The 26,458-nt window shown below is 47.0% G+C and overlaps 2 protein-coding genes across 4 annotated transcripts; one reads left to right on the forward strand and one right to left on the reverse strand.

Moving 5' to 3' along the window:
• The first annotated feature begins 27 nt into the window (after positions 1 to 27).
• ATP1B4 (ATPase Na+/K+ transporting family member beta 4) lies at positions 28 to 8,260 on the forward strand. Its single transcript, XM_072334350.1, has 9 exons — positions 28 to 297; positions 1,570 to 1,622; positions 2,905 to 3,067; positions 4,251 to 4,379; positions 4,806 to 4,910; positions 5,283 to 5,479; positions 6,081 to 6,137; positions 6,398 to 6,493; positions 7,077 to 8,260. Exons 2-9 carry the CDS (start codon positions 1,578 to 1,580, stop codon positions 7,236 to 7,238), a joined length of 954 nt encoding a protein of 317 aa, XP_072190451.1. The 5' UTR covers positions 28 to 297; positions 1,570 to 1,577; the 3' UTR covers positions 7,239 to 8,260.
• On the reverse strand, positions 8,258 to 26,252 carry LAMP2 (lysosomal associated membrane protein 2). Of its 3 annotated transcripts, none has more exons than XM_072334343.1 (9): positions 26,088 to 26,252; positions 23,161 to 23,279; positions 22,532 to 22,745; positions 21,835 to 21,996; positions 20,877 to 21,091; positions 19,295 to 19,414; positions 18,951 to 19,026; positions 17,994 to 18,161; positions 8,258 to 10,394 (listed from the first exon to the last, which is right to left on the reverse strand). In XM_072334343.1, exons 1-9 carry the CDS (start codon positions 26,152 to 26,154, stop codon positions 10,252 to 10,254), a joined length of 1,284 nt encoding a protein of 427 aa, XP_072190444.1. In that variant the 5' UTR covers positions 26,155 to 26,252; the 3' UTR covers positions 8,258 to 10,251. The 3 variants fall into 3 exon arrangements, with proteins under 3 accessions (XP_072190444.1, XP_072190446.1, XP_072190447.1); XM_072334345.1 differs by lacking the exon at positions 8,258 to 10,394 and adding an exon at positions 10,909 to 12,953; XM_072334346.1 differs by lacking the exon at positions 8,258 to 10,394 and adding an exon at positions 14,385 to 16,757 and having other exon boundaries at positions 26,088 to 26,248.
• Positions 26,253 to 26,458: the final 206 nt, after the last annotated feature.

A 26,458-nucleotide genomic window follows, 5' to 3' on the forward strand; every position in this document is an offset into this window, starting at 1 on the left:
CCGGGCCGGGGGTGTCGTCGGCCCTGTGCCGTACTCGGAGCCGCGGCTCAGCCCGGGCGGGAGTTGCGCACGGCGGGCTGTGACCGGGACAGGCCCTCCGTGTCCGTTCCCCACGCCGGCTTTGCGAAATGCACCTTCCCGGCAGGGTCCGCGATTGCTTGTAAATCACCGTAATGCCGCGGGCTGAGAGCCGCTAAGTGCCAGTCGTGTCATTATCTGAAGCTGGAGCATATTTCATCGAGTTAAAAAGAGCGAATCCTCTCTCTGCTTCGACCTCCTCGTCCCCGCTTCTATCAGGTGCCAGCCTAATTATCAGCCTCCCGCGGGAGCAGAGCAGAGCAATTAGCGGGCAGGGCAGCGGCCGTTCGCCTGGAGCGCAGCGGCACAGCCCCGCGTGAGAGCAGTGCTGCTGTCCGCACGGCCCCGGCCCCGAAGGCTGCACGGAGGCTCCGGCTCCCCGCGCTGCCGCGTTCCCGGAGCAGGCAGGTCAGCCCTGGCAGCTCGGCACGGCCCGGGGCCGCTGCCAGAACCCTTTATTTCCCGCTGCGCCCATTTGCTCGCACCGCCGGGAGCGGCTCTCGGCCACGTGCGGGTGTGAGATGGCGCGTGGCCTGCTGGACTCTGCTGCAGCGTGATGGCGGGGCGGCATTCCCCGCCGCTAAATGGAGCACGGCTGCGGGCACGTGGGGGGTGTTTGGGGATGAGCTGCGCCGCTGTCTGGTGCTTGTGCTGGGCCTAATGGCGTAAAGCAAGCCGCGATGTTGTCAAGCTGCCCCTGCTGTTCTCGAGAGCTGTCCAGAACGCTGCGGGGCTGGCGGCTCCCACGTGCCCTCTGGGCCCTCTGGCAGAGCTGTGTGGGTCTGGCCCTATGGAAGGGCTGTGCCCACACCCCTCGTCCAACCTTCCAGCATGCTGATTGTGCACAGCAGTGGGAGCCCAGTGCCGTACCCCCAGTGCAGGTGTTTGCACCCATAACTCACGACAAGGGAAATTTTGACACCCCCCTCCAGCCTGGTGCAGGAAGCCGATGCTGTGCTTCTGGGTAAGTATCACCCTGCCCTGCTGCTGCTCCTCTCTGCACCGGGAGGGGTTTGCAGACATGAAGTAGAATCCCACAGCGACTGACAGGCACACGTGTGCAGACACGGAGCCCCTGTGATGTGCTGGTGTTTGTGAACGGACACCCCTCTCCTCACAGTGCCCACATTCCCTTGTCGGATGTTTCTGCTGCTGGAGGCCCTCCAGCAGTACAGTACGGTTGCAAAGGGCACCAGGTGGCAAGGCCTTGCACTGAGGATGGGATCCTGTTGCGTTGAGCTCACCCCTCTTATGAAAGCAAGTTATTTTTTGATCTGCTGCTGAGCACCAAAGTCTCCCGGCCGAGTGAGACAAAGCAGCACGGTTTGCCGGCTGCAGCAGGCGGGGGTCTCCTGGCCTCATGGGTCAGCTGGAGCCAGCGGCTGGGCTGGGGGCTGCGGAGGGGAGTGGGGGCCCCGTGGTGGGCACGAAGCTGCTGGGCTCAGCCCTGCGTTCCTGCGGTGCTAACATTTGCGTTTGTCTGCGTTTCAGAGCCGGGGATGGAGATGAACGCTGCCTCCGAGGGAGGCACCCGCCGGGGGCTGGTAAGTGTCGGGGGCTGCAGCCACAGCTCATTTCACAGCAGGGAAAGCGGCAGCTCTGCTTCTGGAAATGCTGCTCAGTGCTTCTGCAGAATGCCAACGCTGTGCCCTGGGCAGGGGGCAGACAGAGCTGGCTTCGCCCATAATGGCTCCATGCAGCTACTTGTGGCTGCCCATCAGTCCCTGCATGCTGCCCACCCTCAGCACCCTGCAGCACGGATGGCCTGGCCAGCTGCCCCAGCCCCCTCTGCTTGCTGCCAAGACAGCGGGAAGGGAGCTTCACTGGGTGCTGGATCCTCCATTTAGTGAGGAGGAGAGTGGGAGGAGGGAGAACACTTTTCTCCTTGTCCTCCTCCTCTTCATCGCTCCTCCCTGCAGGTGTCCCGGCAGCTACCTGCAGAGCACACCCATATCTCTCCCTGTTTCTCACTGCTTTGCATTGTCCGTATATATGAGCAGAGCTCAATCTCCTGCATTTGGAGGCATTTCTGAGCCAGACTTTGCTTAGCTGTTGGCTATGTCTCAGGGCAAACTGCAGGGTATAAATACATTGCTGGGCCAACAGGTGCCTGCGGCCAGCGGGTTTCCATGGCCCTGAGCACAAACACAGTGCAGGTGCCAGTGCAGCTGCTGCGGGGCCGCACTCACAGCAGGCTTATGGAAATGGACACGGTCAGAGCCAGCCAGCAGTGCTGAGCCCTGTGCTACTGCGCAGGCAGATGACAGACTGCATCCAGACTCTGTTCTATGTGCCATCCATCTGGTGTCCTAAGTCAGCATCCGACCTTGAAACAAAGCTCAGCTTTGGGGAGAAACGCATCCCACTGCCCAGACCGTGCCCCAGGGTCACACCGAGCCCTGAGCTGCACCCTGCTGAGAGAAATAAAGTGGATGCTCTCTTAAACAATGCTGCCTGGTGTCTCTGCAGTAATACGGAAAACATGGGCTTGTGATAAGAGATAGTGTAGACATGTGGGAACAGCCACAGCTCTCCCCACTCGCTGGCTGTCCCCTGGCCGTGTCAAAAAGACAAAGCTCTGTACGTGTGAGGACAGGGGGGTGGCATGTGGGGTGGCCACAGTGATATTGTGCCATGGGAAAATGAGCGCTGGGATCTCAGCGAGCCTCAGACAGAACAGCCCCAAACTGCCTCTCTTTAACTCAAGAGTGATGATGGGAAAATGGAAATTTGAAACATTTCCAGCTATTAAGTGCTTTTGCGTTTATTTTTGGCCAATGAGATGCTCAGGCTGCCCGTGGGGGCTGTGTTCTGTAACTCTTCCAGGAAAATAAGCATGAAGAGAAAGTGCAGGATCCCAACAGAGGGGAGGCAGAGACCAAGGCAGAGATGGGGAACAAAACATGGGCAGAGCTGGCCGGGGAGATGAAGACTTTCCTGTGGAACCCAGAGGAGAGAACCTGCATGGGGAGAACAGCCAAGAGCTGGGGTAGGTCCTTGTTTGAGCCCCATTTTCAGCAGCCATTGCATTTTCTGCTTCACAGTGGATGCACTTGCCTGAGAACGTTCCTGCCAGCCCTGACCACTGCTCTGTTAGAGCTGCTAGGGCTGCACATTTGATGGGAGCAATAAAACCAGTGAGTGGGGGGTGTGAGGATGAGCAGAAAATCACCTTTGGTCTGGATGCCAGTATTCATCCAGAACGCATAAACAAAGACTTTGGGCTGCTCAGAGCACATCCTGGGAAGGTGTGAACAGTCCAAGGGAGCACAGGGCCTGGCCCTGCTGCAGCCACCACCTGGCTCCTGCCACTGCAAGTGGGGAATAACCCCTCACCTGGCAAGATGCATGGGGAAGGCCCATCCCCATCCCTGTCCCCATCCCCATCCCCTTTCTGCTCCTCAGGCACAGCACAGTGTCCACAGCAGAGCATTGTGGTGGGGCTGGATGTGGCCCCAGGAGCGGTGCTGCATTTACAGGCACAGGGAGGGCACAGTGAGCTGTTGATATGTTGCCCAGTGCCCCACAGCTGGACATTCATAGCCCTGGAGTGCCTGGGAGATCTCTGAGAGCATTAGATTTAACAGAGAACAGAGCTGTATTCCACACTCTGGTGTCACAGGTGATGAGGTGGATGTTGACCAGCCTGGGATATCAGGTCCCAGCTATCAGAGCTCAGTGCCTCGGTGGCAGCTCCATCTGCCCGGTGCAGCCCGCAGCAGGACGCAGTCCTCTAACAGTTCCCAGCCCCATGTTTGCACACAGCTGCGTTCCCAGGGCTCCCCCTGCGCCGCTGTCACGTTTCTCCTGGGAAATGTTTGGGTTAGGTTTTGCTTCGCTCGGAGCCGGGGGGTGTTATTCATAGGCTGCGGCCTCATGAGACATCCTAAGCCGTCAGCCTGGCCGAGAGGAAAACAAACCCTAGATCATGGACGTCAGGGCTGAGGCAGCCTGAGTTGTGGTGGGAGCACCTCGGTGCCCAACCCAGCTCTGGAAGGGCTGTGCCACAGAATGGATGGCAGCTGTCCCATACTCAGGGTTTCGGTAGCACTGTGTCCATTTGGCAGCCCAAAATCCTGTGGTCAGGGTGGGCTTGGTGCTGTGGAGCAGCTGTGCATCCCTGCAGGCAGTGCTCTGCTTGCACTGACAGCCGTGTGCCCTCTGTTCCACAGGCCTGATCTTACTGTTCTACTTCATCTTCTACACGTGCCTGGCGGGGATGTTTGCCTTCTGCATGTATGTGATGCTGCTCACCCTGAGCCCCTACACACCCACCTACCGGGACCGTGTGTCTCCACCAGGTACGGCCCCAGTGTCCCACTGCCACATGGGACAGGTGTGATGGAAGGGCTGGGGAGGCAGGAATAAACAGTATTGCATTTGCTGTCAATTTATACCTCAGATCTTCAAAGTGCCAATCAAGAGTATCTTTATGTCATATTATTTGGAGGAGTGGATGTGAGATAATGTTCTAAACCTCCTTTCCCCGTGGCAGAAGGAGCATTTTCCTTGGGCTCTCATGTTGGTGGGAAGGATCCAAGACCCTGCCTCGCTCTGTCTGGGAGCATAGGGGGCCCTCAGCCACCCTGTGCTGTGAGTGGTGGTGGAGGACGATGGCTGTCTGGGAGCTGGGGCCTGAGCTACCCACAGCGGGCCTGGCCCTGCACTGCTGCCCCAGGCCCATGGCGGGCCTTGCCCCACTCTAACAGCACCTGTTTCACCCCCAGGAGTAATGATCAGACCATACCTGAACGGCTTTACTATTGCCTTCAATGTCTCCAAGCCCAGCACGTGGCAGCCATATGTGGACAGCATGCACCAGTTCCTAGCAGGTGGGCAGGGGGCTGCGGTGCGGGCAAGCTTTGTGCAATGAAGGGCCGTGCGGTGTAGCACATGGGATGAACCATGGGGTGAGAGCTCAGCTAACACGTGGGGATGGCACGGGGATGAGCCCAGCTCTGGAGCTGGGCAGGGTAACAGCAGCCCCAGCCCCTGTGCAGAGGGATCCTCACAGGGAGATCAACTCTGGATGTCTCCCAGCTCCTTACTGGAGGGAAGGCTTTGAGAGCCTTGGGAGCTGTGGCAGGGGAAACTGTCCTATCCCACGCCTATTCCTGGGTGTGATCCTTGGCATCTGGATCCACTCAGAACATGGATCTGAGCAGGTCTTGAGGAGCATTAACGGCTCTTTTACTCCCCACCAGCTTATGATGACAAAGTTCAAGAAGAGAAGAACATCGAGTGCGTCTCAGGACAGTACTTCATCCAGGGGGACAACGACAGTGAGGAGAAGAAGGCCTGCCAGTTCAAGCGCTCCCTGCTGCAGAACTGCTCAGGGATCGAGGATCCAACATTTGGCTTCTCTAAGGGCCAGCCCTGCATCCTGCTGAAGATGAACCGGGTACAGAAAAGTCTGTTTGTCCTTGTTCCTCCCTTCAGTGTACCCCAGCAGACAGGCTAAAACCAGTGCAGGGCCCAAAACTCAACCTCTTCCCAGGTCCATGGAAAAGGGAACGAGAAATCCAAACCTGCGTATACCTGCCAGAAAGTATTACAAAGAAGCACTGCAAAATTGGCTAGGTTAGATTTGATGAAGAGCTGGGAGCTCTCAGAATGTGTGCCACACTCCTCTCGGGGAGGAACTGAGCTTTAACGCTGCGCCCCAAGCTGTCTCTTTATGATAGGTGTTTTCATAGAGCCGAATTCATTTGCAATGTTCTGGTGCCAGGACAGCTCAGTGTGTATTGCTGGCAAAACAAACACAAAGGGGAGCAAGTTGTGCACGGGGAGGTGGCTGTGTCCCAGCAGGGATGCTCCCAACACTCCGCTCTGCCCCTCCTGCCAGGCACCCACCCAGTGCTCAGCCACGGGCAGGTGGCACAGTGCAGGGTGGTGAGACACTGTGCTCCTGAGCGTTGTGGTGAGCAAGAGCCCTCGGAAGGAAGGCAGCTCACACGTGGCACTGTACTACATACAGCTATGGATGTCTTTTGTTTCTGCAGATCATAGGCTACCGTCCTGGTGCTGGGGTCCCTGTGAATGTGGACTGCCAAGTGCAGGTACTGCTGTGCCCATGCCCTTGCTTCAGTTGTGTGTGCCCCTCACAGCCTCCTGTTATCTCGCAGTTAGGAATTGGGAACAGCTGCATCCCTCTACAGCCCCCACCCCCCCAAGAGTGCTCCACAAGCAGCACAGGGGGAAGCAGCTGGGATGGGGAGCTGCAGGCGATAGGGGCTAAAGTTCCTTCACCTCCCTGCAAGGGGAGTGCGTTTTGTGTCCCACACACTGCGCATGAACCTTTGTTTTGTTTCTGTCCCAGAAAGGCAATGAGAGCGATCTGAGGTCAGTGGACTTCTACCCTGGGAACGGCACATTTGACCTCATGTATTACCCCTACTATGGCAAACTCACGCACGTAAGTAAGGACGCAGATGACCCAGCAGCTGTGTTACCTCTCTTGGGAAAGGAGTGGCGGGTACACAGAGGTGTTTCTGGCTATTTTGGGCAGGTGCAGGAGGGAGGCTGCAGGCACTGGGATTACAGTACTCTATTTCTATCTCTGACAAACCAGAGGAAACCCTCAGGGACATCCCTTCCCCCTTCCAGCAGCGGGGATGGTCACATTCAGCTCCCGCAGCCCAGAACAGGCTTTGTTAGGGCCTCAGAGCTCCCAGCAGCAGGGAGCTGTGGCAGGGTGTGCTGGGGTGGCATGGAGGGAAAGCCCCCCAGAACCTTCAGTGGCTGATGTGCCAGGGCCCCTGCAAGGCGGGCAGCTGGCACAAGGCAATTGGAGAGCAGCAGCTGTTCCTGACAGTGACAGCCTGCACTGCTGGGGGTTTTTCTTTGGTGCTTGGAGTGATGAAGGGCACAGGGAAAAGCAATGAGCTGCCCCGTGACGGTGAATCAATTACTCAAGGTATTCACCAAACACAGCAGAGCCTTGCCTGCTTTTCTGCTCCCTGAAGAACCGAACTCAACGCATCTTTCTCTTTTTTCAGGTCAACTACACGTCCCCGCTGGTGGCCATGCACTTCACAGATGTGAAGAGGAATAGTTTGGTCCCCATTCAGTGCAAGCTGAACGGGAAAGGGATCATCAATGACATTAACAGTGACCGCTTCCTGGGCCGGATCATCTTCACGCTCAGCATTGGAAAGTAGCCAGCAAGCACAGGGTGTGAGGTTAAGTCAGTCAGAGGCTTTTCCTTTCTAAAACATAAAGACAGCTTTTTTTTCCTGTTGTTTTTTTTCCCCTTTCTTCCGCTAGGAAAACAGACACGTGGAAATTTTTTGTTAACTTATTATTTTTTTTATAGTTAGGAAACAAATGAGATGCAACAGCGTGGAACCACATCTTTCAGCATCTGATATAGATCACAATTAGTCAATATTAGAAGCTACACCTCGGGCAGAGGAATTGCAAAAGCATTTCAGTTTTTATTAGAAGAACTCTGGTACCTGAACACTGTTTCCATATGATCTTTTACACGTGACCTCTGTTTTAGTCTTTACAGTAGTTTTAGGTGCACTTCTCAGGCAACAGCTAACGAGATGGTGGTTTATCAGTACTATTCCTGTTCAAATACCAAACAGCAAACATTCTGGATGATGCTTGCAATGACAAGATATAAACCTCAAAGCACCACTGGGACTGCTGGCAGCAGCAGCACCCTGCCTGCAGCTCTGCCCACCTGGCCCATACAGGATGCCGCAGCCCGGCCCCATCCCCAGCTCCTGGGCCAGCATTGTGGCTGTGCCAGCCCTGAGAGGCCTCAACAAGGCTTCCTCTGTGTTAAGGATGATCACGTTAATTGCTATCTTTGTTCCCTAGGACAGCAAGGCACAGCGGTGATTTCAGCATCTAGGCAAACACTTTGATTCTACAGGCACTCAGACTCATTTTAGTTCTGATTATTTGGAAAATGAGACCTTTTATTATACATGCCTTCAGACTTAACATACAGAGGGTGTACTTCACCTCTCAGTTACCATCAGGACAGGACACCTTAGGACCATGCACTTAGGAAAGCACACTTACTAGAAATACTGACTGAACAAGAGCACTGTGGTATGTTTGCCCTACATCCTCGTCCAGATACTTAATCTGCCATCACTGCTGATCTATATAAGTCTCTAAGAAGCCCTTTTTTGTATTTATTGAAAATAAAAAGTGACAACGGTCTAATTAACTCTGTGGTATCATTCTTAAAACTCGAGTGGGATTTGTGACTTCAGCCCCATTGCTGCTCGCAGGGGACCAATCTCCACAGCTGCGAGTACCACGAGCAGTGAATCCCAAGCACCGGTAAGTTCCCAGAGCCAAAGAGCTGGGAAGCTCAGTGCAGAGAAGTCTCACCATACGGTATCACAGCTGACCATTCAGCAAAAGCTGCTGCTTAAAAACCATCAAAAATATTAACCAGAGAATAGCTTCTGCTGACAAACACACTGCAGTGGTGCTGCTTTTGGCATCAGAAATAAGTTACAACCACAGGTATCATAATTGCGGTAGGTTTGTTAAAGCGCTCTTGCTTCTTTGGATCCCAAAGGGAAACAACTCCCATAGCTTCAGGCCACCCCACAGGGCTGCTGAGAAGCCCTGGGAAACCACACGCACACCTGCTTATGCTAAAGCAGAACTGCACCACCATCAGAGTTCACCCTGTTTTCTGTGTGCATGTTCTGCACTCAGCAGGTTCATTCCAGCATCTGGAGAATTGTATCCACCATTCTTCATGCCACAACCGACTCAGTTTCTGATTTCTACTGGAGTCCAGGTAAGTCCTTTCTACACACATATATATGTATCGAATGCGTGCACATCCAGGCCATATTTTAGCAAAATAATGCAGCAAGCGATGCTAAAGTGGTGTGAGACAGTTTGATCTACAACCTGAGCATGGAGCCACAGCCAGAATGCACCTGCTGCAGCAGAGAGCAGCCATTCTGCCGAGGGACCCATCACTGCTAACCCCGGGCAGCTCCAAGAGCCGCCTCCGTCTGACCAACACACACCGGTGGGAGCAAAGCAGCACTCAGCCACAGACCGTGAGCTTCTGTCTTAGTACAGTTCTGGTATGGAACACAGAACTGGAAAAGAAAGGACACTGAAAGCAGCTTTGGACAAGGCAGGTGCTCTTTTCTTTCACAAGTCGCTTTCTTTACTACAGAGTATCTGCTTTACGCTCACAATTTCTCACACCTCTTGTGCTCTTACCCGCTTCAAAGTTTTGTCTGAGAGAGTAATAATTAGGAGGTTAAAGCCAGATTAATCCTATAAGTAAATTCCTAGATTGCAGCTTTTCCGCATTCCCCTTTTTGCCTGTGAAACTGCAAGGATTTCAGCACAACGCGCTCTCCATCCTCAGAACACCCAACCCTCTTGACCCTCCCATCCTCGTTCCACAATCGAGTTCAGAACAAAAAGGAGAAGACAGTCAAAGAAAGCAACACAAACCGTGTACTTTAGTGGACCGACGGCTTTCCTGAGTAGCGAGAACTCTCCAGGACAGAGTCTCATCTTAGCAAATAGGGGAGTTACAGGCACACCAGTGCAAAGCAATTGCACACACATGAGCAGTCAGCCTCTCCATACTCATCTTAAACACATGAATTTACTAGGAGAGCAGGTGTTCTCCTCAGAGTAGGTTGATTTATTAGCGAGGTACTACCTTTACATTCAGAAGGAGGGAATTCAGACTGGTTCACAGGAACAAGCTGCTAAACGATGAAAGAAGACAACAGCCACAAGCCAAGTTCCAGACAGAAGCACATGAGCTTTGTTTTCATTTTCCCACAGCACGAACAATCCTTCTCAGTGCAGCATTCATACCTTTATCGCGTGGTTTTAGCTCTATCAATATCTGATAACTGTACACAACTAGAAATTTTCTCATATAAAAGGACTAAAGAACAGAAGGAAGGTCTCTCAGTGTCAGCTGTAGTCAACCGCGTCTCTCACATGGACACACGTAACCCCGCTCACTCCTATGGTGCTCAGGGTAGCTTCAATAGCTTCAAGTACATTTTCCAATTCATCTCATGCCATATTATTTTGTTGTGATGCGGTTTTGTAGTTTTTAATTAAAAAAAACCCTACAAACGTTTGGTTTGTTTTTAAAGGGACGGGTCAGGAGAAGAGCACAGGGGTGGCAGCAGAGAAGTAATCAAGAGATTATACAGACTGATAGCCAGTACGACTTTTTCTTCTTCCAATGATATAAGATATAAAGACAAGAATGATAAGGAAGCCAAGTGCCATGCCAACTGCGATTGGGATAAGAAAGTTGAGGTCAGAATCAGCAAAGCATTCTTCAGCTGCAGAAAGAACAAGAAAACAAACAAAAAACAAAAAGGGAAGTGAGAACAAATTAGTAAAGGAAACCGAGCATCAGAAACCAAGTAAAGCAAGGAGCAAAGACGCTTAACGTTTCTGAGAACATCGTATTACATACGTAATATATTTGAAGTAAAACCAGCATTGAGCGGATTCTTTAAACATGTACTACCCACGTCATCTGCGATTTCTGCATTACCTTCCATCTTGCTTTGCAGCACTCACGGGTGCATTAGGGATGTATGGACAAGGCAGTGAGCCGAGCACATCGGCCACTCACAGCTCAGTTAACAGCAATAAAGCGACATAAAACACAGGCTGGCACAGTGCTGCCTTACTAAAAGACTCCCCAAACCCCCCAGCCACCACCATTTCTCAAGGCTTCGGACACACAGAAGGCTGACAGGCATCAAACCAACTCCTGAGGAATCCAAAGGACAGCCCAGGGACATGTGCTGAAAGCATGGAATGGAAAACACTGAGGGACCATCTTTTGGGTGAGTAACTTTATTTATTTTCAATACAAATACAAGAAAAGTGTTATCGGTGTTGGCAGAGAATGATGCAGGTCTGACCGAAATCAACCGAAGAGAACAAAGAGGAGACAGCTGTAATACTACAATAGCTTTCAATACACCAGTTGGAAAGGATGCAGTGAACTCCTGAGTGACGCAAAGACTCAGAGCAAGCATTAGTGACCAACACTGGGAACTCATTCCAAACTCCGTGGTGCACCATGAGCACTCACAGAAGCAGGGCTCAGCACTCTGCACCCATTGCAAGACAGAGCAGAGCTCTGTGCACGCGGTGCCAAGAGGAAACGCTCCATAAGATGAGATACCATGTCAGCACGCTGCTCCAGCACTGCAAAGGTGGCAGAGGTGACTGGCTTTCTGCTTTTACAGCAGGTTGTTGTTTTGCTTTTTTTTGCTTGAGTTTATATGAGAACAGAGTAAGCAACACACTGCCAAAAGTTATCAGCTGTTAAGTGAGTATTTAAGCTATCTGAGCATCTGAATCAGTCTTGGTGATGGGAAGTTTACAGTCCAGCACTGCAGCTTTCCAAGAAAGGCTGTGTAAGGCCTTTTGTTCGGAGGTAGGAAAGCAAGAGCACATGGAAACTCAGCACCTAAGAACACTGAGCTCTGGCAAAGCTGAAGGCACCTACTGCCAAGCTGAGCAATGCTCCAAAGTGGGGAAAAAGGAACAGAATGTGTATCTTACACCATGAGCTAAGTGAGGTCATTCCGACTGCTGAAGAAAGTATTGAAGCACCTCGAAAGAGAAGCTTCAATTGTGCTATGAGTTCAGGCACCTCAGATCACTGGAGATCAACACCCACAATTGAATTACTACGTGCTGGATAATAGGCTATTACTACAAAAGAACTTGCTAGGGATGAAAAGTGCCCAGCAGACAGCAAAAGAAATTCCCTTTTTGTCTTCTTTAAAGGAAGGCGATTGTTGTAACATGCATTACAATACAGCACTGTTGCAAGACACTAACTGACAGTACAAAAAGGGGTTAATGTTTGATACCAAGAACATCCCATCTTTCACCTCTCTTAAGTTCGCCACTGCTGTTGGCTCGTGCCTATCCATGTGTTGCTGCTACACAAGCGTTAGGAGCTTCTGAGAAGCATCTGCAGAGACACAACTGGACAAGTGCACATCTCCATGAGCAGACTCCATGTTTAGGCTGTATGAACGGGGGCTGAGTTTTAGCCATTTCATTGAACAGATGTTCAAAATAACCAGAAACTTTGGCTACCAAGATTTTTGGGCCTGATGTGAAAAGTCACCTTCCCTTCTAATTACAATTACGAGATGCAACTAATAGCCCTTTTTCTTATTGGTTTTGTTTTGTTTCTTTTCCCATTGGAGGAATGCAGGCATTCATTCACCAGCTGAAAAAGTTCATGAGGACAACTACCATGGCATCTTTAAGCTAAAAGACCAGAAATCTTGGTATCTTTGAGCACGGTTATAATATTTAGTAAACTGTATATAAGGCACAGTCAATAATAATTGAAACAAACTGCAGCGCATGGCAGATTATATACATTAATACTCAACATCCACAAGCACACATCAAATGCCGTTTCCACAGTCCAGAACAAAACCATGTTTATTCATATAATGCCATCGCGTGTCTTTACAACTCTGAAATTTGATGTGTGGTATTTTAGAGAAAAAGCCATCAGTTCATCAGTTGATTATGACCACGGTCTGTGCTACTTGTAAAGAAAAATATATAAACCACAACAATGAATTCCACGTCAGTTCTTAGGCAGTTGCTAGGCTTTAGTAAGCGTTCTGACTGGGCAGAGCTGCTGCTCCAAGTCTTTTGAGTTCAGATTTAGTAATTTACTTCGAGAAAGTTAAAAACTTTCCCATTTCAAAACTGCTCATATCCAGCATTACTGTGCTTCTTGTGGCCCAAAAAGTAAGCCATAATTACTAGGACAACTAATCCTCCCAAAGCTGCTCCTACTGCTATAGGTACAATGAAGTAGTCCACCTCTGGGCTGCAGTCTTCAGCTAAATAGAAAAAGGGCAAGTTTGAAAGAGAAATGCATTTTAATATACTTAATATCATGACCACGCTCTACTTATTTAGAACAGTTATCCTCTCCCCGCCAGGACATTAAGACACTCATCTTGTCTTTGTCCTCCTCCCCCTCCCCAAAGTACAGCAGCAATAGCCCCCCTTCTGGAACATCATACAGACTCCTAATTCTATCACCTCTTTTGATGAAAAGCTGCTATCTGTACATTACTGCACATTTATTGCTACTGTATATCCCTAGTACACCATGATGTGCAGGCTTCCCTTGTGTAGGTACCTACTGTGGGAGATGGAGAGGTCAGCTTGGCCCCTGCGTTGTGTTGCTAACTCGCGACACCTACTGCAGGTCTCCAGGATGGAGATCAATGCTAGAGATACAATTATTCAAAATAATAATGTTTTGAGTAAAAATAAACAACTAGATTTTCAAGTTACAAAGTCGTCATGCTTATTGTAGGACAACAGTAACATCCGCTCTGCTGCTTCTTTCTAGTTCTGTCATAGACTCATCCAGACTGGCATGTACCAATGAGCTGATAACAGCTTGGTATCTGCAGTCCCACAGCCTTAAGAATGCAAGCTGCTATGATTTTTATTGTAATATCTGTTATGCATCCTATTAAAAAGCTTCAGCTGACCTCAGCTTACATTTTAGAAATCCAGTTGTTTTTTTTCTTTAGGTAGCAAACAAGGAGGTAAGTATAATTTAATGATAATATAATATGCAGTGCAGACTAGAATCGTGGGGGAAGGTATAGCATTAGATGGCACTTGTTCCTCCTGCCTCATCACCAGTGTTCAAAATACAGGTAAGGGTAAAGGGAAGACTAATGTCTCCTGCTGCAGAAAAAACAAAGCACTGAGTAGTATTACTACCAGAAGATCTGGCTGCACAGCCAGGATCGCACTGCTTCTCCCTTGGAGGATGAAGCTGCTAACCAGCTCCCAGAAGGCCCCTAATGCTTTCCCATTCTCACTAAATGTAGGGACTTGCTTTACTTCCTAGGATGACCTCAAAAAGAAGAGCTGAACTTTTCATAGCTGTACATCAGCCTAAGACAGCTTGCAAAAATCACATGAGGAAGGCATCTTGTCTGGAAAGAGCTGCGATTGCCAAAAGAGTTTACAAGCAAATTTCTAACGATGAACCAGTCCTGTAGCGTTTCAATTAGCTCTCAAGTTGTCTTCTGTTAGATGATTGCACCCAAGCACACTTCAGAATGTGCTGAAAAGCAAAACATTTAAGACACAGGCAACCGAGGACTCTCTGAGGAGTGCTTTCACAAGTCATACAACAGAATCTCAGGTATAGACTGATTAAAGTTGGCCTTGCTCATTTATTTTCTTTTAGAAAAGATAATACAAGATGTCTGCTTTCAAATCGGTTAAAAAGTATGAACAAGTTTCCTTAAGAAACAGAACAATCTTTATTATTTAGAGCACAGGTTGAGCAGGTTGACAGTTCCCTACGGAGCAACACAGACAGGAAAACTGGTGGTTTTATAACAACAGGCAATCAGGTGAAACTGAGACGTTTTGGAACCAGGTAACTGCACATCAGTCTAGGAGCACTTTAATCTTGGCGCCAATAGACTCGGAGATGGAGATCAGCTTCCAGGTTTTTGCAAGGAGGCATTTAGTTTGGTTGACTTTCTATTGCAAAGCACTGCCATCTTCTATTTCATCACTTAGAAACCATACACAGCTCAAAAACTCGCGCGATCAGATGAGGACAGTGTGGTGACTACTCCTTGACACAAGCGTATGTATATCTGGTGACACTGAACATCAGTCAGTAAAATGCTTAAAAAAACGTATACGAACTTCTGCATTTAAGGATATATCAACATGAAAAATCATTAGAGCCACTAGTTGATATTTTTTTTTAATTAAAAAGTAAAGCCTTGAAGTCTGTTTGGAGATGAAGCTTACAGGCGTTCCCCACTTTCATTAAAATGATTTCCAGTAACTGATGCAAAACTCAAGCTGTAGACTACAAGCTATGGCAAGCTTTATCCACCCATTCTTGCTTCCCTAGATAGTGGTAAGATGAAAACTTTCACCCAAAAAACGTTAACTGAAAGAAGTGGTTTGTATACAAACATGCCACAGACATCTCTACAGCCCTAGAAAACACTTAATAAAACACAAAACCAGCTTTGTTGCAGGCTAAACTCATTCTAAAGGAGACAACTATGCTTGTTAAATGACTAGTTTAAGCAGCTTGTGTTATGACGTAAGTAAAAAGTCACACGTTGTTTAGAAAACTTTGTTTTCCCCATGCAATAAAAACTATTACAGCACAAAGAGGACAGAAAAAGGTTGCAGCAAGGGTTAATCTCTATAGAGCTGCAGCTTATGGACAGTCCACCTGCACTGTATATTTAAACTAGTCGGCCTTTCCACACAGCAGGAAAAATAGGTGTAGTGGGTCCATCTCAGACTTGTTTGGCTTTTGCATTCTTAACATTGATAAAAGCTACACGGCACACAGTCAAACATAAAGTACATTAAACACTGAGCACGTCAATGGCAGAAGGTTATAATGTGGATTTCGATTAGCAGAGAACCATTCCAGATGAAGACTTAAAGACAACTCAAGTTGCAGCAACAGATACTGGCTCATTGAACAAAAGCATCCTTGAAGTTACAATGGTCATTCAAAGCAATAAGATAGACCAGTTCTGTGCAAAGTATAAAGTTAAGTGCACTTCAAAGTTCTGGACTATTTAGAACAGTTATTCCCTTTAAATTGATGCCAGCAAAAAAAAAAACAAAAACCCAAAACTGCATGAATGTAGCAGAATTCTGCCTCAGTTGAATATTTCAGGGGATTGCCATGATGAACAATTCATGCCTAGTAATTCATTAAAAAAAAAAAGAAAAAAGAAAACAAAAAAGCCCACTTTTTTTTTTTGAAAAGCATTTGGAAACTGCACCAAATTCTTCCAACACATCCTCCACCTGGCAGGGATAGGTTGCCCACTTTGTACGTACAGCCATGGTATGGGGATGGCCACCAAAACCACCGAGGCAGGAGGAAACTACTCAAACTCCATCAAAGCTAAGTAAGTTACTGCTGCCACTTCAAAAAAAATCCCTCAGACACCAGCCTGAAGTTCAACTGTATGAAAAACAAAGCTGTTACTGGGCATCATACAATGGTAACTACTATGTGAGTCAACACGGTGACTAATGCTGCCAACTTAACCCACAAATACGACAACAACTAAGGAATGCAGAGGAGAGAAGCAAGTACAAATCCTATGCAATTCTGCGATTTGCCCAATGAACATGAGTTTAGGATGTGCTCTATTTCAGGCTACAATTTATGAAAAGAAAAAATAAACCCTAAACATTTCAAGGTTTTGTTCAAAATGAAACCCTTAGCCTAGTTATTAATGCAGTAGCGATATCTGCCATCTTCAGAACAGCTATGAGACTCACGTCATCTTCTCGGAGCTGGAAAACTAAAAACGAAGTTCTGCTTCATTTGAGACAAACATTCTCCCTTTGCTTCCCAACTCCAACTAGCTGTGGCTGGTATTTAGTTGTTAAGATTCGGGGCTTTTTTGGACTTCGGAACTTGCACTTGCTTCATTAAGGGTGAAATCAGAACAGTGATTACATTTTGATTCACAAAGTTTGATATCCAGCATAGCTTTTCCTTCTGCCAATTATGTAAGCAATCACTATAATGACAATCAAGCCAGCAAGTGCAGCACCAACTACAATTGGGATTAGAATGGTGTCATCATCCAGCGAACACTCCTGGGCTGTAGATAAGAAAAAGGTTGCAACAAGAAATAAATAAAGACAGAATACTTGCCAAGTGTGGTATAAAAACCTATTTTCCTTAACATGAAGACGAACAAAATCAAGTATTTTTACAGGTTTGTACTAAGAAAGAACAAACTGCAGAGTTCTCACGGGTATTTCTAGCATACGCTAAGGATTATAATCATTCTGTACATTTGATAATCTAACAAGCTAAAGGTACTGCCCTGGTGTATGAGCATTCATGTGCACAAAATCCGTACAAACAAGGGAGCAGCTATTCTTCTATTGCTAAGGCAGAAAAAAACTCATCTATTTCATGCTTAAGGCAAGCCTGGTACATTTACTGATTTAAAACAAAGTACCCTGGATTCGGTGTTGAGAACATATCAAGAACTGAGATATGTTACAGTGAGACCATTAATTGTGAGGAAGAAGAAGCTAGCTGCAACTAGAAATATGGGGTGAAACGGTACTGTAACTCCTCAGAGCATCTGATGATAAATACTGGTCACACTGCACACAACCTGGGGAGACAACTTACCACTCCCCAGGAAAAAAAACGAGCTCAAAAATCCACACTCAGATTATACAGCTACAGATTAACCTGCAAGTACTGTTACGAAACACAAGGACTCTATGCTAAAGATTATTAAGAAGTTCATTTTAATCTCTCCACTCTTCCCCAGACACAACTAGGATAATGAAGGAAACAACATCTTAGAATGTTTCTTTGGTCCTGCATATAGAAGACTGTTTCCAGAAGAAGCTGTTAGCAGTGTTGTGGAAAAAAGAACTACTCCCTAGGAACATTTAGACCATTTTTAGACCTGTAGGTCTAAAGAATTGCCTGAAGATGTTAAAGTTCACTTCTATTTTTTTCCCATTTTCTTATACATTCAATATTCTATATGCTAAGATGTCAGAAGTTTTCTAACCCATTATGCAAGGCAATGCTAAGGCCCTCTTCAGCGCCTCTAGCTCCTTCAAGGGGGGAACCAACATGCTTAATAGATCTGTTCTTTTTGTTTGTTTTTATAAAATCATATTGAGAATAAAGCTGACAAAGCTGACAACCTGAACCTGAATGTCAGCCTTAGAAGTTTCATTTCATGTATACAAAAAAACCAAAAGCTTCAGAAAATAAGAAGTACTTATGGCCAGCTCTGGTACTTTTTAGCAAGTGAGAAGTTTACAAGTGTTTCAAGAATTAGCACACAAATAAAATAACTTACCTATTGAGAATTTGTTTTCTTTCACAAGGAATGGTTGAACCCATAGGTTAAAAGTATGTACTTGAAGATCTTCGTTAATCTCAAGAGTTTGCTCCTTACGGCACATATAAGAATTACCAAGGGAAGCATCCCATTTGCTGAAGTTGTTGTTATCTGCACTTAAAATGACTAAACAAAGGGGAAAAAAAAGAAAAAAAAAAAGAAAAAAAAAAGGGAAATTTCCATGCCTATTTTAAGTACAAGAAATGCCAATACATTCATGGGACTGAGGAGCTGGCTCTAGATGGACCAGCTTTTCAGGTTTGGCTACTCTAAAATACAAAGCAGTCTTATGTTTGATCGCTTACTTTCACTGCCTGGCTTCTTTCAGATATTATAATACTTAGCAGTAGCCTATCTTCCATATAAATATGACATTAGGCTTTTCTCATACCTTCACTCATCCCAACACAGAAGTAGCGCAGGCACTTTAGTGCTCTTTTAACTGCAGTAACTGTGACAACTTAAAAATATATATTTCTGATTTGGAAGAAAAACGTATGCTTGAGTTTTTGAAGGACTGGACTCCTCTCCAGTGTTGAGCAGAAGCGATAGGAAGATACTGCACCATTTTCAAGCAAAAACAACAGCTGGCTTAGGAAAAACAAAAAGCTTTAGAGTTGACAAAACTTATTTTGTACCTCAGAATGTTACATTACTGAGAACTGTAATGTGAGAGAAGCCTTCTCAATTTACATTTATCAAAAAGAGGTTCTGCTGACAGAAGTCTCAGTACAACTCAACGCTGTTGTTTCAAATAACCCCTGTGATCTTTTGTGTTTGTTACTCTTGTTCATATCAACTAAAAGACTGAGATGTAGGAAGTCACAGTAAGCATGAGCAGTATTTTGATCAGAAGTACACGATTCAATGTAAAAACTGAAGTTTACATTCACTTCAAAGGCAGGCATTACTTACCAGAACCATTCTGATGGTTGAGTAGTGTAACATTCACCTCTCTCAGATAAAACTTTTGTACACTTGTACTTGCATTCTGTTCAACAAGCAAGAACCAACTGTCAGTGTGTCATCCTGCATTTTCAATTTCAATAACATGTTTCTAAAGTTCAGTACATTTACCACAGTCCTACGTTTCCCCACAACTTCATCCCAAATACCCTTTTGCCCTGAGGCAAATGGCAGTCAACTAGTCAGTCTCACTTCCTTTATGGAAACACCGTATCAGCAGCAAGTTGCAGGACTTTACCACAAATGCTCATCACGCAATGCTGTTAAAGCAGAAGCTAGTAGAAGTTACTTACAACAATGAACGTGAAATCAATTAATGTCCTGTTTCCATCATTCAATTTCAGAGTAGCTGATGTGTTACCACACGTCCCATCTGCATGAGTTGTTTTTGGATCGATGTTGATCAGAAGAGGCTGAAATACATACATACCATGTCAAAGGCACTCAGCTAACTTGCATCTATAATTTCATTTAGCAGCAATCATAAGCTTGAAGAGCATGTAATATATAGGAGAAGACAGCACAAAGTCTAGCTACTACCTAACCAAAGCTGCTTGAGTTACTTTACATGCTGGTAACACTGAGACAAACTGCCCTGTGAAGTTTCACTTCCACTTAATAAATACATAAAAAGAAAGGTCAGGGCAGTTTTCCCTCCTGCACCTAAAAGCAAAGCTTAGCTGCTTAGCTTTGGCTCCCTCTGTGGGAAAAGACAGTAACTGCAGGGCCCAAGAACACCAGAAAGTTCCAGTCTTTCAATGATCTTGTATGTACTCCTAGTAACCAGTTGGGTTTGAGCAAGGTAAGGGTTTGCAGCTAACTACGTAATAGGCCACAGAATTATCCCACGGTCAGAGAAGTGTTTTGTACACTTGGAAGCAGTTCTGGAAAGCCAGTAGTGCACCAAGCAAACACTCTGCACTCACGTTTCATACAAAAAAACCCCAAAACAATCCCACAGCAACTTTTCTGCTCTTCTTCATCAGCTCCAACACAGCCAAAAGAGAGGTGCTGCACCTACATCAGGGCAATCTAAAACACCAGTACAAACTGAGGATGGCTTCCTGGAAAAGGACGTGGGGGTACTTATGAATGAAAAACTTGAAATGAGCCAGTAATGCACAACTGCAGTCTAGAAAGCCAAGTGCATCCTGGATTGCATCAAAAGTGCAGCCAACAAGGCAAGGGAGGTGATTCTTCCCCTCTGCAGTACTCTTGTGAGACTCAGTTTGGAGTGCTGCACTGCATCCTGGGGTCCTCCAGCACAATAAGGACATGGACCTCTTGGAGTGAGTACAGAGAGCTATGAAAGCAATCAGAGGACTAGAGATACAAAAACGGGCTGAGCTATCTGGGGTTGTTGTATGATTCTAATATAAATTAGATCTGAAACAACAACAGATAATCTTCGTGACTTAAAGATTTGTTCTGTAAAGAATGTAAAAGCTTGTTTAGCCTAAGGGTTGTTCAGACTAAAGAAGTAAAGAAGGCATGAGAGACCTTACTGCAGCCTTCCAATACTTAAAGGAAGCTCATAAGAAAGATGGGGAAAGAGCTCTGACCAAGTTGTGTAGCAATAAGACCAACAGTAACTGTTTTAAAATAAAAGAGAGTAAGTTCATTCAGATTAGATGCAAAGAAATTCTTTACTACGAAGGTGATGAGGCACTGGCACATCTTGCCCAGAGAAACTGAATGCCACATCCCTGGAGGCATTCAAGGCTGGTCTGGGTGGGGCCCTGGGCAGCCAGATCTAGTGGAGCTGTCCCTGTCCTAAGGCAGGGAAAAGCTGGGACTAGATGAGCTTTAAGGTACTTTTCAACTCAAATCATTCTATGATTCTATTCCGAACTTGAAAAACATTAAGAGAGGCACCTTGTCTTGGGAAACATTCAGCTGCAGCCCCACAGTAGCCAGAAGACAAGTTTTATTTCCAGTTTTAAGAGAATAGTTTCCTGTGACTGGATTCTCAGCAGGTTTGGGAGCGGTGGTTGGAGCAGGTGAAACGGTGGTAGATGCAGTAGTTACATTGGAGACAGTAGGCAGAACAGTCGGTGCAGCAGTAGGTGTATCAGCATGACACCTGGACTCTGAAAAGAAGGTTGAACCACTTCAGTGATGAAGATTTTTGTAAGGCCTATGGCTGAGAGGTCAGTTTGATACAGATACCCATTTCTAAGTTGAAATCTAAGTTCAATGCGAACCTGCTCATCAGCAAGCGAAGAGTCTCTAACTCAGCACTATGGCACAGCACTCCGAGTGATTAACAGCTGCAATTTATTCTAAGAAATTCTATGTTACTCACTGTTTTAAATCCACGTACACAACAATACTACTTTTCCAATACACTGGAGCAAAACACATCCACAAAATGTGTTTTAGTGCTTATAAAACTGATATATGTTGCAATTTAAGTAAACAATGTCATATGTAACAGGATGATATGCCGGTCTAGTAGAACCACAAGACAACAGGCTACCACAGGCTTTGTATTATTTTAATGAAAAATGAACATGAATTTTCCACTGAAAACAGAAAGCAATCAGTTGAAAAACCTGCAAGCTCAAATGATCTACTTTGCAGAAACATTTCTGGAGTGTCTAATAACCTCAAATGCACTCATTATTAGAGTACTGCCCGGAACATTACTACACAACTGGATGTGCCCTATTGATATCCCCTTTTTTTCCAGGAACAAGGAAAGAAATAGTTGAAGACTACATATACATATATACATACACACACACACACACATATATATATACATATACACACACACACACATATATTTACATTTATATTTATAAGCCCATTTACAATTTGGAACACTCACCTTTTTTACCAATTGTGCCATTCTGAACAAAAGGCTGCATAGTAACATTCCAGAAAATCTGTGTTACATTTTCCGCTTCAAAAGAGGTGGTATGATGACACACAAAGACATTATTCAGTTGAATTGGATGCATAGCATCCTTTACAACAATTGTAACTGGTCCTACGAATAAAAACAAATATTTTAATGCCTTGTTTACCACAAGAACATTCACAGGTAGCGTTACATTTCCTATAATTCATAAGACAAAGAAATAACAGCAATTAAGTCTAACAGTCCTAACCTCTCTCAAATGCTTTGCCCACGTGTTCTGACCTGATGTGACACAGAGAAGTCTTAAGGAGAACACTAAGGCTTTGTTCAAGAAAAAGCACCATATTGATAGGACTAAGTACACGAATAAACCCTAACGCTTTTTGTTTTGCTACACAGAAGGTGAACACACAGAAATCAGCCTTTAATGTACTAGCAGCTACCCCCCATCAAGCCTGTTCATATGGTTAACCCTCCCTTTCTGACCTACCTAAAGGCACTAGTCAAGCTAGCTTAAGGCACTAGTTAACCTAACTAGTCTGTACTCTTATCCAGTACACAGGTACTACGAGCAACAGCAGCATATGGCACTGAAGTAGTTACGCTTTTAGTACTTCAAACTTTGGAAAAGCCAGGCACGGCCAGGGACATGAGATAATGCTACCTTGTCTTCTAGCATCAGGAAAGACAGCAGTATCGTTGGTGTTGTAGGTAAACGTGATAAACTCAGCCCGGTAAGTCTCGTTGTTTTTTGTGAAGTTAATGCTCCAAGAGTGGCCATCTCCAAACTGCACTGTCAGAAGCGCAGCTTGTGTGTCACTGCCACAGATGCTCCCGTTGTGTGTCACAGTGGGTGTCAAATCCAAGCTTGCATTTTTCTAAAAGAAAGAAGTTTGCACTGTTTTCAGATCACCATTTGTCCCTACAGCAGCCTTATAAACCTGCCAGAGTTCGATGGAACCTTTACAAACGAAGTTACAGATTTAACTTGGCCAATAAGCTCCACTACACCAAAGCACAACCAGCACTCCCTGATCAGCCTCAGAATACTGCTACATCGAGAAATAAAACCCACCAAGTTAGACCACTGTGTCTTCTAGGTGCAGTACAGCACTTGTGTTATTTACTTGTGTTATTACTTCAGAAGTTATGCTTTGCTTTAAAATGGATGTTTAGGAATGCTCTTAATGATTTCCTTTACCGAGAAAACCAATAAACTAAATACAAAATGTATCCAATTGTTTTATTTCATACTGAACGCAGTTCTCAACAGGAGTTCCTCCAAATACTTACATAATCACTACTGTTTGTTTCATATTTTATCAAGAATTTCATCATCCATTGTGCGTACAAGCATGTAACATTAGAGGCATCCTTTATATCTACTTCCACTGCATAAGACTGGAAAAAACCTGTAAGATACAATGATTAGCTATTAAGACATAGACTTTACACTTATTACAAAGTAGTACATTATTTCAGACTGGATTCTATTTGTCAGACATTGAACTGATAGCTAGATATCTAATAAATGGTAAAACTAGGAACCCTACCACGAAGTTATCAATGTTAAATACTAACTGAGAGGATAATTTACAGTCTACTTGCCTGACCAAGGCCAACAAATTAGATGAGCATTAGCTTTCTGCTGACTGAAACTGAGTAAACCAAACTGCATGAACGCAGCATTCAGCACAATGCAGTGCTTGTCGACCAGAGTCTCCATGTTGTTTCATCAATGGCACGACTCCAGCTGACCTCAGTGTGCTTTCATGGCATCCCTACAGTTTCTGGCTCAAAGGACACGGATGTTAAATTTCATTCAAGGTTTTAGAGAACTTGTTGCAGTTGGATTTTTAACCCAGCCTGACTCCCAACACAGAGACTTCCCCAAAGCCAGTTCTCATTTGGTTTTGTTCAACATTCCCAGCCTGCCACAGTTCCCTAAAACAGACAGGATTGAAACATTAGAAGAATCATTCCTGACTAACATAAGGTTGATGTCAGGCTCATTTCCCTAAAGTGATGGTAACCGTGATTGCACAGTTCTCTTCAACAACCATTCAAGTCTTCCACCCCTCAACACACAGAATCCACCCTACTTCACACTCTGCATCACACTCTGCCTTGACATTAAGGACTTCCTCCCTGCCCCATACCGGTTCTCCTCCATCATCAACACAAAGCTCAGCACACAAGCCAGCTGGCTGTAACAGCATTCAAGTGCAGCCTGCATTGTTTATGCAGTTTGGAGTACCTTATGTAAGAAGCATCCAAGGTAGAGCCAGGAGAAACTTGACCATGTTGGCTCTGAAGCTCAACACCACACCATTAATTTATCAGTGCTGGATGCCTAATATAACTATTCTGTGGTAAGAACACAGACTAAGGACAAGGCAGTAAATGAGGGTTTTCACATGGTTTATTCTAAACTTGAAGCAGCTAACCTCAAGGAGTTCTAGCTTCAGCAATGGCAGCAAATACATCACCCCACCTGATAGCAAGCATAATACCTGATGATAACACTTAAGCATCACGTTCAGTAACCCAAGCCATACTCTATTTGTTTACAGGAGGCACATAAACACGCACCCTGTCCCCAGCAGCTCACGGAACAACTTATTAAATAAGCTCTAAGAGTCTCCTGATAACAGCCATACAACAGCAGGGTAACAGATACAAGCAATAGGTCTCACACCTAGGCTAGGCGCCTGCTCGTTGTTAAAGCAACAGTGCAGCGTGGCTTTTAAAAGAGTTACTGTTTGTGCAGAGATGGATGGTGCAACCAAGAGATAACAGCTTTGCAATCTGCTACCACATAGCACCGGAACTCGTTGCCAAGAGTCAGTTTGGAGTGCCAGCAACACTAAAACTCCTTCCCTTCTGACTCGAGGAGGGATCTGATATTGCACCTGTGCAGCAGCGCTTCTCAATTCAGAAAGAAGGCGGCCAAATCTAAAGCTTTGGGCAACCAGTGCAACCCATAAACACACACACACACACCTGCAGGACACATCGCCTGGCATGCCGAGTGACTCCTCTGAGCCACAACGTGTGCAATCCAAAAAGAGAATGAACCAAAGAGGATTTGGATCTTAGTGCCTCAGTAACTTGATGTGCAATGCTGTGGTTTTTCTTTATTTAACTTTTGGGTGCTATGTGACATTAGCAAGGCTCTTCCACCTTCAAAAAAGATACGGGAGCGTGACATTCTGTTTTTGCTGGGAGTTAGTGGGGAACAGGAGGGAGGAACCACACTGCTTGGGACCAACAAGGCCCTCAGAATGATGCAGTATCAGAAGCAGCGGCTTAAGTAGTACACAGGCTGCTCTCTTTGCAGGGAAAACAGCTAGAAAGTAACTTCTCCAAAGGGGATATTTCAGCATAGGTGCTACTAAATAGGACAGCAAAGAGAAATACCACACCGAGCAAGTTCACAGGGCAGACCTGGCACACCCTGACCTACTTAGTTAGTTATGCTGACAGCAAGTAACTGCAACTGTAAAAGCAGATATCGGTGTTTTCTCCCCAGTAGGACTTCTTTCCAGATGACATAAGTAAACACACGTTCCCCACGCTGCAAAGCATTTGCTCTACCTCTAAATAACTGAGAACACACGCGGGCAGAGGTGACAAAGACCGAGCGCAGCTGCAGGAAGCAGGAGCACAGCAACCGGCCGTGTGAGCTGCGACACTTATCGCACAGCATTGGAAAAGCAGAGGCCCCAAAGCCTCGCCGCACGGAGCAGCCCGGCCCAGCTCCTCTCACACCGCTTCCCGTAAGGGCGATGCCCCTCCGCCAGCGCGCAGCTCCGCGCTTCAGACACGGAGCCGTGGCAGCGGCCTCCCGACTAGAGCTTCCTTATTTCCCTTTTTATTGTGCTCCAGAAGAAGGAAAAGCGGGAGCCCCGCGAGGTGCCGTTTCCCCTCTGCAAGGACAGGCGTGGGGCCGCACCAGGAGGCCGCGGGCAGCGGCTCCTCGCCCCGCTCTGACCCGGGGAGGCGCCTCCCGGCCCGGCTGATCTCCGCCGTGCCGCCCTGCCCGCCCCGGCCGCTCCGTCCCGGCCGCGCTCCCCCTCGGCCGCCCCCGCTCTCCGGGCCCATCCCCGGCCGTCCCGCAGTACGGCAGCCGGCCGCGTCACGTGCCCCGGGGACAGCGGCACGCGCTGCCAGCACACCCCCACCCCGCAACGCAACGCGACGCCGCCCGCCCCGCTCACCGCAGGTGCCGAGCAGCAGCAGCAGCAGCAAGAACGCGAGTCCGGCGGGGCGGCGCGGCGGGGCCATGCTGCCGGTAAAGGGGCTCTTCCGAGGGGCAGGCGGGCGCGGCGAGAGCGTCGACAGCGGTCATGTGAGGGGAGGGGCGGCGCCGCCGATCGCCGCGGCGGAGCTCGATCCCACGGCTCGCGGATCGGGCGCCCCTGGCGGTGCCGCGGGCGGGCGGGTTTTCCGCAGCAGGCGGGGATGGCGGCGGGGCCGGGGCGCTTCCTCCGCCTGTAGCGGCCCTGAGGGATGTCAGTCGCCTTTGGAACCAGCACCTGAATGTTGTAGCACTCCCGCCTTTCTCCTTCCCGTTGAGAAGGACGGGGCA

This window comes from Excalfactoria chinensis, chromosome 4, assembly GCF_039878825.1.
Source record: "Excalfactoria chinensis isolate bCotChi1 chromosome 4, bCotChi1.hap2, whole genome shotgun sequence".
NCBI lineage: Eukaryota > Metazoa > Chordata > Aves > Galliformes > Phasianidae > Excalfactoria > Excalfactoria chinensis.

Bases quoted from the DNA above. Each gene is read 5' to 3' on its own strand.
- ATP1B4 (XM_072334350.1), top strand. From the start codon at position 1,578: ATGGAGATGAACGCTGCCTCCGAGGGAGGCACCCGCCGGGGGCTG. The intron at 5,480-6,080 runs GTACAGAAAAGT...TTGTTTCTGCAG, and splicing joins TCCTGCTGAAGATGAACCGG to ATCATAGGCTACCGTCCTGG. The intron at 6,494-7,076 runs GTAAGTAAGGAC...CTCTTTTTTCAG, and splicing joins ACTATGGCAAACTCACGCAC to GTCAACTACACGTCCCCGCT.
- LAMP2 (XM_072334343.1), bottom strand. From the start codon at position 26,154: ATGGCCCCGCCGCGCCGCCCCGCCGGACTCGCGTTCTTGCTGCTGCTG. The intron at 22,746-23,160 runs GTAAGTATTTGG...TCTTTCTTTTAG, and splicing joins AAACAAACAGTAGTGATTAT to AAAAATGCAAGCTTGGATTT. The intron at 18,162-18,950 runs GTAAGTAATGCC...CCCTTTGTTTAG, and splicing joins CAACCATCAGAATGGTTCTG to TCATTTTAAGTGCAGATAAC.